This window comes from Elephas maximus, chromosome 6 (genome assembly GCF_024166365.1).
Source record: "Elephas maximus indicus isolate mEleMax1 chromosome 6, mEleMax1 primary haplotype, whole genome shotgun sequence".
NCBI classification, from domain to species: domain Eukaryota; kingdom Metazoa; phylum Chordata; class Mammalia; order Proboscidea; family Elephantidae; genus Elephas; species Elephas maximus.
The window spans coordinates 20,683,739-20,697,318 of NC_064824.1; the positions used below are offsets into that span (position 1 = coordinate 20,683,739).

Consider the following 13,580-nt stretch of genomic DNA (forward strand, 5'->3'; position numbering starts at 1 on the left):
TCATCCTGGGTGATCCTGGGAGTATTTGAAATACTAGAGGCACACTTCCAGCATCAGAGCACCATACAAGCCAACACAGACAAACTGACAGACAGGGGGTGGCAATCTGGGCCACTGGCACCCTTTTGGACACCAGGTGTTTGAACGAGCTCCCTGGAGTGCACTAATGGTGGATCCTGTCCCTGTCAGGGGCAAGGGCAAGTCAGCCTGCCTATGGCAGGAAGAAAGGGTTTTCCGGGGTAGGACCCAGCCCCCTGGGCCGTCATTCTCGGAGGAGGCAGATCTTGGCATAGGCCATGCGGACTGGGAGCTGGTCCTCCCACTGCCAGGAGTGACCCTCCCCATTCTATGCTGCCTCCTTACTTCCTTCCCACATCCAAGGGAGTGCATGGGTGGGTGGGTTTCCCCCATATTCCCCTCCTGTTGGCTCAGCAGCCCCTTACCATAAACTCTATGATTGAGTCAGCCAGGAGTGATTTTTGATAAGCTAGTTACTACTATAATGAATTGCTCTGAGTCCAAACTGACTCAACAGCACCCAACAATCACAACAAAAAGACCAATTTTGACTGCAAGTGAACTTCACCTTCTGCATTCAATTTAGAGCCCCCTTAGGTTTTTTTTTTTAGGTCCCCCACCGTCACTGCAGCCATAAATTGAGACTCCACCACGTGTGTGAGTGTGTGTGTGTGTACACACACGTGCATGCGCCCGCGCATGTGCACACAAATTCAATGGAGTACCAAATAAAGGATGGGGGCACTAACTCAGCACCACAAGCCAGAGACAATGACGTCACCAGGTAACACTGTGAGCTTTATTGAGGTCCTCGCCCAGAACCTACGCTGCCGCTCCCTCAGAGCGTCTGCCCCCACGCAGGTCAGACACACCTGTGCCGCGAACACCTGGGGCAGAGCGGTGAAGGGCCGCAGGGGGTCAGCTGCACTCCACGCCTGCGTCCTCACTGTGGCCACAGTTGTGCGTGCCCCAGGAGCTCTTGTTGCATTGCCACAGGCTGGTCTCTGAGCCTGTACAGGCGACATCATCCAGCCAGATCTGTCCGGTGCCTTGATGCGGAGGAAGCAAGCAGGGAAGGAGAGAGAGGGAGAGTCAAAGCAGGAAAGGTGCTGTTACCCCCGGATGCTTCCATCTGGGGCAGGTCAGCAATTTCTCCGCATCCTCTCTGGCCCAGGGCGCTGACAGCTTGTCCTTTACAATGATTGTCTCCATTCTGCTTTCTACTTTTTGGCAAAAGTCTTATCCAATTTTTCACTGTTTAATCCATGCACTATTTGAAATTTCCTCCTAGGGGTGTCCTGACATTCAGGTTCTTCCCTGCTAATTCACCATTGCTGTGACTCTCTTCTTGCTCAAATACTTTTTTCACCAAGTCATACCCCTGCTCCACCTCTCTCAAGCCCCCTTCCTTCTGATAGAATTGATTTCAGATCAAGAATCCAGAGGATAGCAGTTGGATTATTTGATTAAAGTAAATTACTCTATGGTGTGACAGACAGGCTTAATCTGTACAAGAAAAATGTGCATTTTAAAAGGCTCAGATAAAAAAGCAAAAATGCACTTAGGGGTGGGGCAGGGCCAGAGAGCATTTGGGGTCGGGGGCAGGAGAAGCCCACCCAGTGTCTCTGCTGCATCAGTTCTTATGGCCAAAGGAAGGGGCTTATGAACCTTTTTGCTGAAAATTTGAACTTCTTCCTGAAAGACACAGGGCTGAGTCTACAGTATCCCAGGACACCTTCCCCATGCCGACGTTAGTGACTGCTCTGGGTCTGTTTCCTTGTCCCTTCCCACTTTCTCCTCAAAGACCACCACAGCAGCTCAAGCTATGAGTCTCCAGACAGCTGGAGGGAGCATCTGCTGTTGCCTGCCCCCTTCCCCCGTCCTTCCAGTACCAGCTCCCAGCTGTCTTTTGGAAGTTCACCCCTCACAAACACCTTTGGCCAGGTGTCATCCTGGCACCAGGGCTGCACGGCTATTGACCCACGCCAGATCTGCTATCGTGATGGGGGAAAGGAGACATCATTCTGCTTGGGGTGGGTGGGGTGGAGCACTGAGCTGCAGGACTTTTCAATTGCTTGACCAATGCTTTGTTTAACCCAAACCACTCTGAACCACTTGCAACCAAAGGGTCTCGACACCCCACCAGTGAGAGAGGGCCCACTCAGCACCTCAAGGAAAGAGGCCCCTGGCCAATGACTCACTCACCAGCTGGCACGTTGATAGTAGCCAGCCCTGAAGAGTAACCCAGCATGCGGCAGAAGACTGTAGCATCGGAATTGTCCCAGCCATCGTCACAGATGGTCCCCCAGATGCCGTCATAGTAGACTTCAGCCCGGCCTTGAGAACGGCTGCCGATGATCCTGACGGTTAGTAGGGACTCGCCTGGATAAGGAAGCACATTTGGAAGGGAAGGCAAACTGCCCTGGGTTTGGTCTACATGCACTTCCTTCTTATTAACGTGAAAAAGAAGCCCAAGCAGGACCGTGGGCTGGTCCTCCTTTGCTGTCGTCACAGCCCCGAAATCTCCCATCACTGCACCAACTCAACCTGGCAGGCAGCCTCCGCACACCTGAGCCTATCGCAGGAAGCCAGAGAGTGCTGTCTCTGGGGCTGGCTGTGCAGACCCAACACAGCTTGTCTCCCACATATTGTGGAGGAAGAAAAGTAAAACTGAGAAAAAAGGAAGGAAGGAGCAAAGGAAGTGAGGCAAGGAGAAGAAAGGGATGAAGGAGGGACAGGGAGAGAAAGAAGAAAGGAGGAAGGGAGGAAGGAGAGGGAAGAAAGGAATAAGTAAGGGAAAGAGAAGAAAGGAGAGAGAGGGAAAGAAGGAAGGGAGAGAATAAGGGAGGGAGAGAGGAAGAAATGAAGAAAGAAGCAAGTAAGGAGGGACAGAAAGCAGGCAGGCAGGCAAGAAGGCAATAAGTCAGGGAAGCAGGAAGGAAGGAACAAAGGAGGAAGGGAGGGAGGAAGGGAGGCAGGCAGGAAGCAAGGAGGGAAAACTCTTGGAGTGTGGCTGTATGCCACGGGCAGCTTAATTCAAGGGTTGAACCCATTAGTTTTCCTCCTAAATGAGGAATTTCATTGAGAATCAGAGCCTCCTCTCCAATCATGCACTTAAATTTCCAAATACAGAACTGATTCTGAAGCACAAATTAAAAAGAATATAAATAGCAATTACCTTTTTGACCCTTTTCTCCCTTTGTCCCTTGCTGCCCAGAAGATCCTGTCATGAGGAGAAAAAACACACAATTTGAAGGAAACCAAGCCTGGGTGCCCTCGCCCTCCTTTGCCAGCAGTGGGAAGGTGGGCAGAGGGGTGGGAAGAGGTCAGGCTGTCTTCTCCAGTCTTGCCCAGGGAACCAGCATCATGGGAACTGGATCTGCCATGGGCTCCAGTGGTTCAGCAAGAAGAAAGGGGCCTAAGCTACAGCAGGATTTCAGTTAGATTGTTGTCAGCTGCCACCAAGTTGGCCCCTAACTCATGGTGACCCCATACACAATAGGATTGGACCATTATGATCCATATTGGGATGACATTTCATTGGCTGATTTTTTTACAAGTAGATCACCAGGCCTTTCTTCCTAGTCTATCTTAGTCTGGAAGCTCTGCTGAAACTTATTCAGCATCACAGCACCACATAAGCCTCCACTGACAGGCTGGTGGTGGCCGCACATTGGCTGGGAATCAAAGCTGGGTTTCCTGCATGGAAGGGGAGACTTCTATCCCTGAATCACACTACCCCTGTCATTTGACAGGTAAGAGACACGGAGTGGGATGGAAGCATCCCTTCACAGAAAGATCTAGTCAGGCATGGAAACCTTCTGGGGTGGCAGTGGTGTTGACAGGCATGGTGCAAGTTCACGGATCTGTCTCCCTGAGGTCATGTCTGTGTGCTCGGTGCCTGGGACACTGCCAGCTGAATCCTTGCACCTCACCTCCCTGGGTTCTGAAAAGCCCTGTACCCCTTAGGACAGGGCCTCTCCTATGAACCTACAAATCAGAAACAGAGGGCTTACCTTTCACTCCTGGTTCTCCCTTCTGGCCAACCAGCCCAGGTGCACCCTTGGGTCCTGCCAGCCCTGGGCTTCCTTTTTCTCCCTTCATGCCTGTAAAGCCTGGAGAGGAGAGAAACCACCGCCATCAAGCTCTCTGCTCTGCTTCCCAAGGAGACCCCAAGGGCCTTGGTGTCTAATGCGTGAGGGGCCTTAACTACTAGCTCTTTCCCCGTGAATGGGCCATTGGAATGCTTGGCCTGTATCTTTGGCCCAACAAGGCGGACGGCTCTGACCCCCTGACTTCCACGTAGATGCTGACGAGAGCAAGCAGGCGAACAGCTAGCAGGATTCCAGAGGTGACCAGTCCTCATCCAACTATGTTATGGTGTGGAAGTCCTAGCCATGTTGGGAGAATAGGCTAGAATGCTTCTAGGTTTCAATTTCTCATTTAATAAAATAAAATAGCAAAACTGTCTAGCTTCTGTCAACAAAGATTGCTCAAGAAATTTGTTTAAGAAACTGTTAGCGGGAAGGTCTGTTGAGAGGACTAGAAATGGTGTGCCCGAAGTGCCAACTCAGGAACCGGCTACTGGCGAGGGCTCAGTAAGCGAGCCCTGGCTCTAACGGTCCAGTTAAAAGCAGCAGGTGGAGGAGAGAAGGGCCTTGAGGGGCCACCAAACCAAGCCAAATCAAACCGGTTGCTTTGGAGACAACTCAGCTCACGGTGACCCCATTGTGTCAGAGTAAAACTGTGCTCCACAGGGTTTTCAATGGCTGTGTTTTTGGAAGTAGATTTCCAGACCTTTCCTCTGCAGTGCTTCTGGGTGGACTCAAACCTCTAACCTTTCAGTTAGCAGCTGAGGGTGTTAACTGTTTGCACCACACAGCAACTCCTGGGGCAGGGGTGGGGGCACAGAGGAGACAGAAGTGGAGCACAGCAGATTCGGGGAGGCAGACCTTTCAGCCGCCTTGGGGACTGGAGAGGAAGGTCGGCAGCTCCATGGTGTCTAGCTGCACAGCCTGGAGACCCCCACCTGCATCTCCAGCTCTCCTGACATTTTTCTTCCCCTTCACCACCCTAGCCCCTCCCCCAGGAGACTGAGTTCGTGTCGTTCCCCAGGTTTTCCAAAGGAACAGTCCAGGACGGAGTGACAGAGCCCTGGGGCTTGGGCACGGCAACTTTCGGGGGGACGGTCACAGAGCTGAATCCTCTGAGTGTGCGGGCCTCTCCAGTTCTCGTTCTGAGAAATTAAAATGAAGCCAGCCCTTTACCTGGAACTCCTGATTCTCCTTTTGTTCCTTTCTGTCCTTGAAGTCCTAAGATCAAAACAAAAAAAAAAAGGGAGGGGGGGAGAAGATAATAAAACTTAGATATTAGACACTTTTAATCTTAGACACCTCCACCTTTTGTCTGATTAATGCAGACGGAAAGATACATTGGTTCTCCACAATTGTTGAAAGGCTCTTTAGTGGCGCATAAAAGCAGACAGGCTGCAGATAAATGGGGACAAGGGGATTGGGGTGAAATAGAAACACAATAGAGTAAAGCCTGGCTTAGATGGACCTCAGACTCACTGGCTGGCCTTCCCTATCCAGTGATAACCTGACTTGGAGTCTAAATCCAATCCCATTCCTTTTATTGGAAGAAAATTGGGAGGTATTTTGAAAACAAAGTTACCTTGATTTTCAGAATACTGTGGAGGGACTCAGTGGCTACCAGGGCCTTTGGGGACCCTCACCCATAGTAGATGCTCCATTAGTATTTGTTGATTTATTTCAATGTGGTCCCCCAAAACCAAAAAACCAAACCCGTTGCCATCGAGACAATTTCAACTCATAGCAACCCTATAGAACAGAGTAGAACTGTCCCATACGGTTCCCAAGGGTGTAATCTTTACAGAAGCTGACTGCCACACCTTTCTCCTTCAGAGTGGCTGGTAGGTTTGAACCGCTGACCTTTCAGTTAGCAGTCAAGTACTTAATGACTGTGCCACCAGGGCTCCTTATGTAGTTCTCAGTGTGACTAAAGGGTCCCACTCAAGTCCAGAACAAGGAAGAATAATAACTGCAACCATTCATGATGATCCAAATTATAGTTCCAATGGGAAACATCTTTCCTTCCTTCCTTCCTTTCCTTCCTCCCTTCCTCTCTCTCACTCTCCCTTATTCCCTTCCTTCCTTCCTTCGACCCATCCATCTTTCCACTCAGCAAACTGCCATGGAAGACCCATTCTGCCCCTAGCTCTGTGCTGGGTCACGAGCTAGCAACACCATGGTCTCTCAGTTTTAAGTGCCAGTATTGATTTTATCTCAGAGAAATGGGACTCCCCAAAATGATTGCACAAACTTGGGAAGCTGCAAGCTCGTTACTATTAAATGACTGTTACTAGAAGGTAGTAACGGGAGTGCCAAAGGCTCTCTAAGTGGCTGTGCTCTCTGCAACATCTTTTCCTGGTTTCCCTCCCAGGGTACATACCCAGCCTTAAACAAAGACCCACCCTTGGATTCTCTCCAGAAACCACAAGGAATTGTTATCCTCACGACCAAGAGCCTATCTGGTCAGCTCTTGCCTCCCACTTCAATTCAATTCCCAACTTTCCTGAGCACCTACTGTGTGCTAGTCAACAAAGGATGAGAAGAGGTGCCTACTCAGGACCCCCTTCTCGGAATGATGAGCAAGAGAAGTCCAAGCTCCTTTCAGATGACCCACCTGAGGCCTGGTGCTGCCTGGGGAGCAGCTCAGAGGGCTGAGGAGCTGGGGGCTACTGAGGCAGGCCATGGCAGCAAGAGAAGCAGGAAGTACTGGAAGGATCTAAGTGGGCAACTGGTTCAGCTGCTCACTAGCAGGAGCAGAGCAGTGAGGCTACCAAAGGATTTTCTGAGCACTGGAGGTGCCTTAGAGGTCAGCCCCTGGCAAACAGGCCCAGCTCACATGTGCCATTCGTGCTGGTCCCTCTGCTGCCAATGCCTTCCTCCTCCTCTGGTCTGCCAGGACCACTTGGATGAAGTCTTTAAAACCCTGCTACAATGTCCCCGACTGAGAACCCTTCCCTGGCCTCCCTGATGGATGGTACTTTCTCCCAAAGCAATAGAGCAAAGTAGTTCCAGGGCCTGACAGACTAGGCTTCAGTCCTGCCTCTGCCTTTTACTGCCTTTGTGACCTGGAGCAAGTTATCCCCCTCGACATCCTGTTTCCATCCTGTTTCCTCTTGTTGAGTTATCTTGTTGACTCGGGGGCAATTGTGAGTCTGAAATGGTCGCGTGTGTCAAGTGCCGAGCCCTGTGTTGGGCAAGTGCTCCATCAGTGGTGCCACGGACACCCTGTGGCCCCCCTCCTTGCCCCCTCACACATCTGTCCTCCAGGCTGGGAGTGCCCGGGGGCTGGGGCCTTGGCGCCCAGCAGGCACCCAGGAAATAGCTGCTGTTGAACTGAACAGACTTTGCCAAGGTCACCCAGCAGAGTTGGCAGATGTTGACTCTCCCTGCTTACCGGTATCTGAACTGCATATTTCAAGATTAGGGGAGAAAATCACATTCAGAAGTATGTCTTTTCTTGTTCTTAAATAGAGAAAGAATTCTCATCTGGACTCTTGGCCCTCTCTGTCTGCCTCCGAGAGGGCGTCACGTGGCAGAAATCTGTCTGAAGGGCTTGTCCTCAGAAGCAAGGTCCATGGACACAGGGCACTGTAACCTTCCCTTATTCCCTCATCCGCCCAAGAAATGCACCTCCCCAGTTGTCATCCAAAGCATGACCAACAGATACCCTCTCCAAGACAGGAGACACAGAGAAGCCCCCTTTCGCTGGGTTCTTGGTCTCCAGGCCCTACCCTTCCCACTTCATTTCCTCACACTCCCTTCTCTGACCTCCTGGGGGTGTCCACACGTGCTACTGCTGCAAGGTGCGAGGCATGGCACCACGGGCTTTGCATACACTCTCTCATTTCCTCTCTCAGCTGCCTTGCAGGGCAGGGGCATTTCCCTCCTTTACAGAGGAGGAGGTCGGCTCTCGAGATGATTTGTCCAAGGTCACACAGGGACTGGACGGTAGAGCTGGGTTGTAAGCCTGGCTTGGCCTCCCACTGTGCCCTGTTGCCCCCTTTGTCCCACCATCATTCTGGGCTCACTCTTTCCTGGAGTGTCACTTAGACTATCCACATGGTTCCAAAGATATCCCAGCCCCCTTTGGGCACCCCTTCCCCCAAAACCAGTGGTCAGACTTGAGAGCACAGCAGAATCATCCGGAGAAACTTGTTAAGGAACAGCTTGCCAGGGCAGTGCGGGTTCACTGGTAGAATTCTCGCCTTCCGTGCAGGAGACCCAGTTCAATTCTCAGCCAATGTACCTCATGCATAGCTCCCACCCATCTGTCAGTGGAAGCTAAGACGCTGAACAGACTTCAGAGGAGCTTCCAGACTAAGATGGACTATGAAAAAAGGCTGGTGGCCTACTTATAAAAATCAGCCAGTGAAAACCCTATGGACCACAAAGGTCCCATTTGAAACTGATCATGAAGATGACGCGGGACCTACTGGCATTTCATTCCATTGCGCATGGGGTCACCATGAGTTGGGGGCCCACTCCGCGGCAGTTAACAGCAACAACAGTCCCCACCCAGAGCTGCTGATCCAGCAGGTCTGGGGTGAGAATCTGAGAGCTTGCATTTCTAACAAGCTCCCAGGTAATGCTGCTGCTGCTGGTGGCTCAGGGACCACGCTTGGAGAACCCTGCCCTAAGCAATTCTCACTCATCCTTCAGGGACCAACTCAAAGCTCACCTCCTCCGAGGAGCCCTCCCCTATCTCACTTATGAACTCTCAGAAACACTGCTCCTGGCCAGAGGTCGGCACTTGATGACAGGCCCCTGATGGGTTTTTAATGGGTGTCAGCTTTGTCTTCAAGGGTCCCCTCATCAAGGGGAGGAGATTGGAACTAGACGTTGTATGATTTTTTTCTAAGTCTGGCTGGAATCCAAGAGAGTGCTCACTGAGTGGCTCATTGACTAATTCATCAGGGGGCTGGTGATTACTTCACTATAAATCAAGGGAGCACCCTGGTTGGATTGGTTCCTGCACATTGGAGGAAGAAATGGCCGAAAAAATAGGACCTGTAACTGCATTTGTCAAGAACATTGATGTTGGCATTTTCCTCTTAGCCACATGCAGACTTGTTTTCCCAGGGTATTCAGGAGCTCACCAAGCTGAGAGGGCCCAGAGTATTTATTCAGAAGGGTTTTATTTAGAAAGAGGATACCTCCCTCAAGAAAACAGTTGGTTTAGTTAGAAAGCATCATGCCTTCCCATTGCTTAGCGTTCAGCTGGTGTTCTGACAAAGATCTCACCCTGGACCTGCTCTGAGGTGAAATTGCCTATTTCAAACCCAGTGTGTGGTAGAGCTGGTTGGGACCTAGGTGATTCTAGATGACTCCTCACAATTCACAGATGAGAAAACCAAGGCCCAGAGAGAGAAAGTACTTGCCCGTGGTCACCCAGGGATTCAGTGGCAAGTCGGAATCAGGTCTCCTGACTCTGACATTAAATGTATGGATTTCTAGTACATTAAGAAAGTTCCTTAAATACCATCCTGGCTCACAGGCCAAGGGCAGCCTGGCAAATTCAAGATCCATCTAATAGCTGACAAATTGTGCTGTGGGGCAAGAAGAAAAAAAGTGGGTAAGGGTAAATAGACACAGGGTCTTGGCAAATAACTAAGAGACCATAACAAGGCCTGAGAGCTCTGTGGTTCCTTCTGAAAGTGGAAGAAGCTACTGCTGCTTCTGCTCTGATCCTTCCTGAAGTGGAAAGGAGGGTGGCGGTGTCTCACATTAGAGTCCCCTGGTGGGGATGGGATGGGGGACTTTAAGGCTAGCTGGGGAAGAAGACCCCATGGTGAATGAGAAAGGAGCCCTGGTGGTACAGTGGTTAAGTGCGTGGCTGCTAACCAAAAGGTCAGAGGTTTGAACCCTTCAACCTGTCTGTGGAAAAAAAAAGACCTGGCCATCTGCTCCCATAAAGATTACAGCCTTGGAAACCCTATCGGGCAGTTCTACTCTGTCCTAGAGGGTCACTATGAGTTGGAATCAACTCGACGGTACACAACAGTAGAAGGGAAGGAATTCCCTACTTGTCGCCTTTAATCTGAGATAGTGCCTCTCTCTCAAGAGCTACAAACATGAAGACACATTCTACCTGAGTGAGCTGGAGTATGGTTATTGACTGTTTACAAAAGCAGAAAGGTGTGGTAGCTGGGCCAGGATTTACCTGTCTATTGTGAGACACCTCCAAGGTGCAGGATGGGAGTGAAGGCGATTCTACCTTCTTGTAAATCATATACTCTATGTTGTTCACACAACAAAATCTGACAAAGTACAGATTTTGGAATCAGACTTTGGGATTAAATCTCAAATTCAGTGTATGCTAACCATGAGATCTTGAGCAAAGGGTTTACTCTCTCTGAGCCTTTGCTTCCTCAGAAGAAAAGTAGGTATGATGAAGCTCACTTTGCAGGTGTGTTGGTAGATGAACTAAGATCATGGGAGTCAAGTTCAGGCACAGTGCCTGGTCAGAGCGAGAATCATCAATGCAACCTTTTGTTTTTATGATTATTTCACCATAATGGAATCCAGCTTTTATCTAGGTTAAATAAATCCACTGCCATTTCTCTGTCTTCGTTCAAAGCAGTTAGACGCTCTTTTGAGAGATTAATGATTTTATTTACAAAATGGGAAATATATCAGTTTGAAAACCTGGCTCGATATAATCAAAACTGGACAAACACCACAGTACCTTTAGTTTGGGGAATACCACTATCCTGAAATTGATGAGTATGTATTATGTCCCATTACGAGAAGACTTGGCTTTCATCAACCACCACCACTCCTTCTGCCAGTTTAGAAATTGTCAAATGCAATCTCTCCAAAAGTCCATTAGCCTATGACTTCAGGATGCTATATGGACCTGGGTAAGATTAGCCAGGTTATGGTCATCTGAGATGTTGAGTGGCTCATCGGCTCCTTGATCAAGACAAGCATTTGGACTTGGTTGGCAAACTAAAGCGGTTTTACATAACGATTTCATGTCCCAGTTTGAAAATGTAATTCACCATGTTCCTCTAGAATTTGCCTGGTTGGTATTCATGAGGCCTAGTACAAATAAGCACCCTGATCAACAGAGAACCTGTAAAGGTGCTCAACAGATATAAAGGGAATCAACGATAATAGATTAAAAGTGCTCTCCAGACTATGGGGCAAAGTCTCTGGGCCAAAATGGATGCAGGGTCTTGGTAAATAACTAAGAGACCATAACAAGGCCTGAGAGCTCTGTGGTTCCTTCTAAAAGTGGAAGAAGCTGGTGCTGCCTCTGCTCTGATGCTTTCTGAAGTAGGATGGAGGGTGGAGTTGTCTCACATTAGAGTCCCCTGGTGGGGATGAGATGGGGGTGCTTTAAGGCTAGTTGGGGAGGAAGACCCCATGATGGAGCACAGTGGTTAAGGCCCTAAGCTTTGGGTCACAACTAGGCCTGCATTCGGACTCTGGCTGTGCCTGTCTCTGGTTGTTTGACTTTGGGCTAGTTACTGTACAACAACACTAGCAAGAGTGCTTATCCCATTGGGTTGTCATGAAAATGTTCATGACTGGGAGCTGCTCTTATTATGCAAAATTTCCTACCCTCAGACATCAGGAGACACAGGCTGGGGGCCTGGGGAGTGGGAACAGTGCTCCTCGTGGGTAAAGTCCTGTTCCACCACCAATACTCTTGCTTAATCAAGAACCGCTAGTCTGGCAATGGAAGAATTGCCTATTTATAACTGAGGGATGACAGCTGTCAACCCTATGAAACCAAGCAGAAAACTCAGGGGCAAGAAAGCCTCGGGCCCCAAAGCCAGACAAACCTTAAGATCTGGGTCAACCAAAAAAACCAAAAACCACTGCCGTCGAGTCGATTCCAACTTATCACGACCCTATAGGACAGAGTAGAACTGAAGTATAAAATCAGAAAGAGGCAGCCCACAAGTCAAGGACACCTGACCACCCCACCCAGATGGAGCCTTCCAGAAGGCAAGATCTTGCTGGTGGCATCTATGTGGGATCAGGTAGCAGAACCCTTCCCCACATGAACACACATATAACACACACACTGAGGCAGGGCAGATTGAAAAGACAAAGAGAAGGTGCAGGAAGGGCTGCAGATTCCATGGCTTCTGACAGCCTTTAGGAAAACCCCAAAGCTCATAGACCCAGAGTACAAGGCCCTTGAGGAAATGGCCCTACCCACTCCTCTGGCCTAGCTCCTGACCCTCTCCCACACCCCAGACTCCAGGGATACCTCCCTTACCCCGTCATGAGTTCGCCTTGCTCTTCCCCACCCCACCCGCCCCGTACCACCTCTGGTCAACCTCCACGACTCAGGTCAACGTCTCACACCATCCCTGCACTGGTCTGCCTTTCCCCCACTCCCACCACACTGGGGCACATCTGGCAACTCTGTATCTGAAGCGTCTAAGAATTGAGTAACATTTGCTTAAAGAATGAGCATATCAGTCGATCATTTTATTGGTTAGAACTGGGAAGAACCTACTCTGGTGTGGGTCTGTAGCACTGCCCTGGGGTGAGGGAATCCAGTTGTCTGCCAGAGCTGTGACCCTACGCTTCTGCAGAGAAGGGGGCCTAGGCTGACTGTTCAGCAGACAACCTTTCTTGAAACTCTGTCCTCACCCAGACCCCTTCTGACCTGCATGGCACAGGCAGTCCTCTATGCATATACACACACTAGAGTGTGCCTGACACAGTCTGAGACTGTCAGTCTGTCTGTCTCCGGCATCACTCTGTGTGTCATCTGAGCACAGGAACTGAATCTTACATAGCCTCCAGGCCCCAGCATGTTGTTCCAGACTTTCTTGACCAAGTGAGCACATTGTAGGTGCCCAGGACATACTTGGTAAGTAGACAAAATTGGCACAACAGTTTATAATTTAGTCTCTGTGAGTTTAGTTAGTGTGGGTCAGTCCTCCCAGGCCAAGCCCCCTTGGAGCATATGCAAGATGGGGCTTCTGGTCCACCTGCCTGAATCCAGAGCCCTGACTTTGGGGCCCTACTGAAGGTTAGTAGGTGTCATGAATTGAATTGTGTCCCCCCAAAATTTGTGTCAACTTCGCTAGGCCATGATTCCCAGTAGTGTGTGATTGCCCACCATTTTGTCATCTGATGTGATTTTCCTATTTGTTGTAAATCCTACCTCTATGATATTAATGAGACAGCATTAGAGGCAGTTATGGTAATGAGGCAGGACTCAATCTACAAGATTAGGTTGTGTCTTAAGTCAATCTCTTTTGAGACATAAAAGAGAGAGTGAGCCAAGAGACAGGAGAACCTCATACCACCAAACAAGAAGAGCCAGGAGTGGAGTGCATCTTTTGGACTTTGGGTCCCTGTGCTGAGAAGCTCCTAGACCAGGGGAAGATTGATGACAATGACCTTCCCCCAGAGCTGACAGAGAGAGAAAGCCTTCCCCTGGAGCTAGCACCCTGAATTCGGACTTCTAACCTCCTGGACTGTAAGAGAATAAATTTCAAG

At 49.8% G+C, this 13,580-nt stretch overlaps 1 protein-coding gene across 2 annotated transcripts in view; it reads right to left on the reverse strand.

Moving 5' to 3' along the window:
• Positions 1-795: 795 nt before the first annotated feature.
• MARCO (macrophage receptor with collagenous structure) overlaps positions 796-13,580 on the reverse strand; it is a 59,317-nt gene continuing 46,532 nt past the window's right edge. For both annotated transcript variants that reach the window (XM_049889182.1, XM_049889181.1), the window contains exons 13-17: positions 5,286-5,330; positions 4,035-4,133; positions 3,197-3,241; positions 2,224-2,400; positions 796-1,067 (exon numbers count right to left, since the gene is read on the reverse strand). In XM_049889182.1, the coding sequence (XP_049745139.1) occupies positions 937-1,067; positions 2,224-2,400; positions 3,197-3,241; positions 4,035-4,133; positions 5,286-5,330 (497 nt within the window). In that variant the 3' untranslated portion in view covers positions 796-936. The remainder of the gene's footprint in view (positions 1,068-2,223; positions 2,401-3,196; positions 3,242-4,034; positions 4,134-5,285; positions 5,331-13,580) is intronic.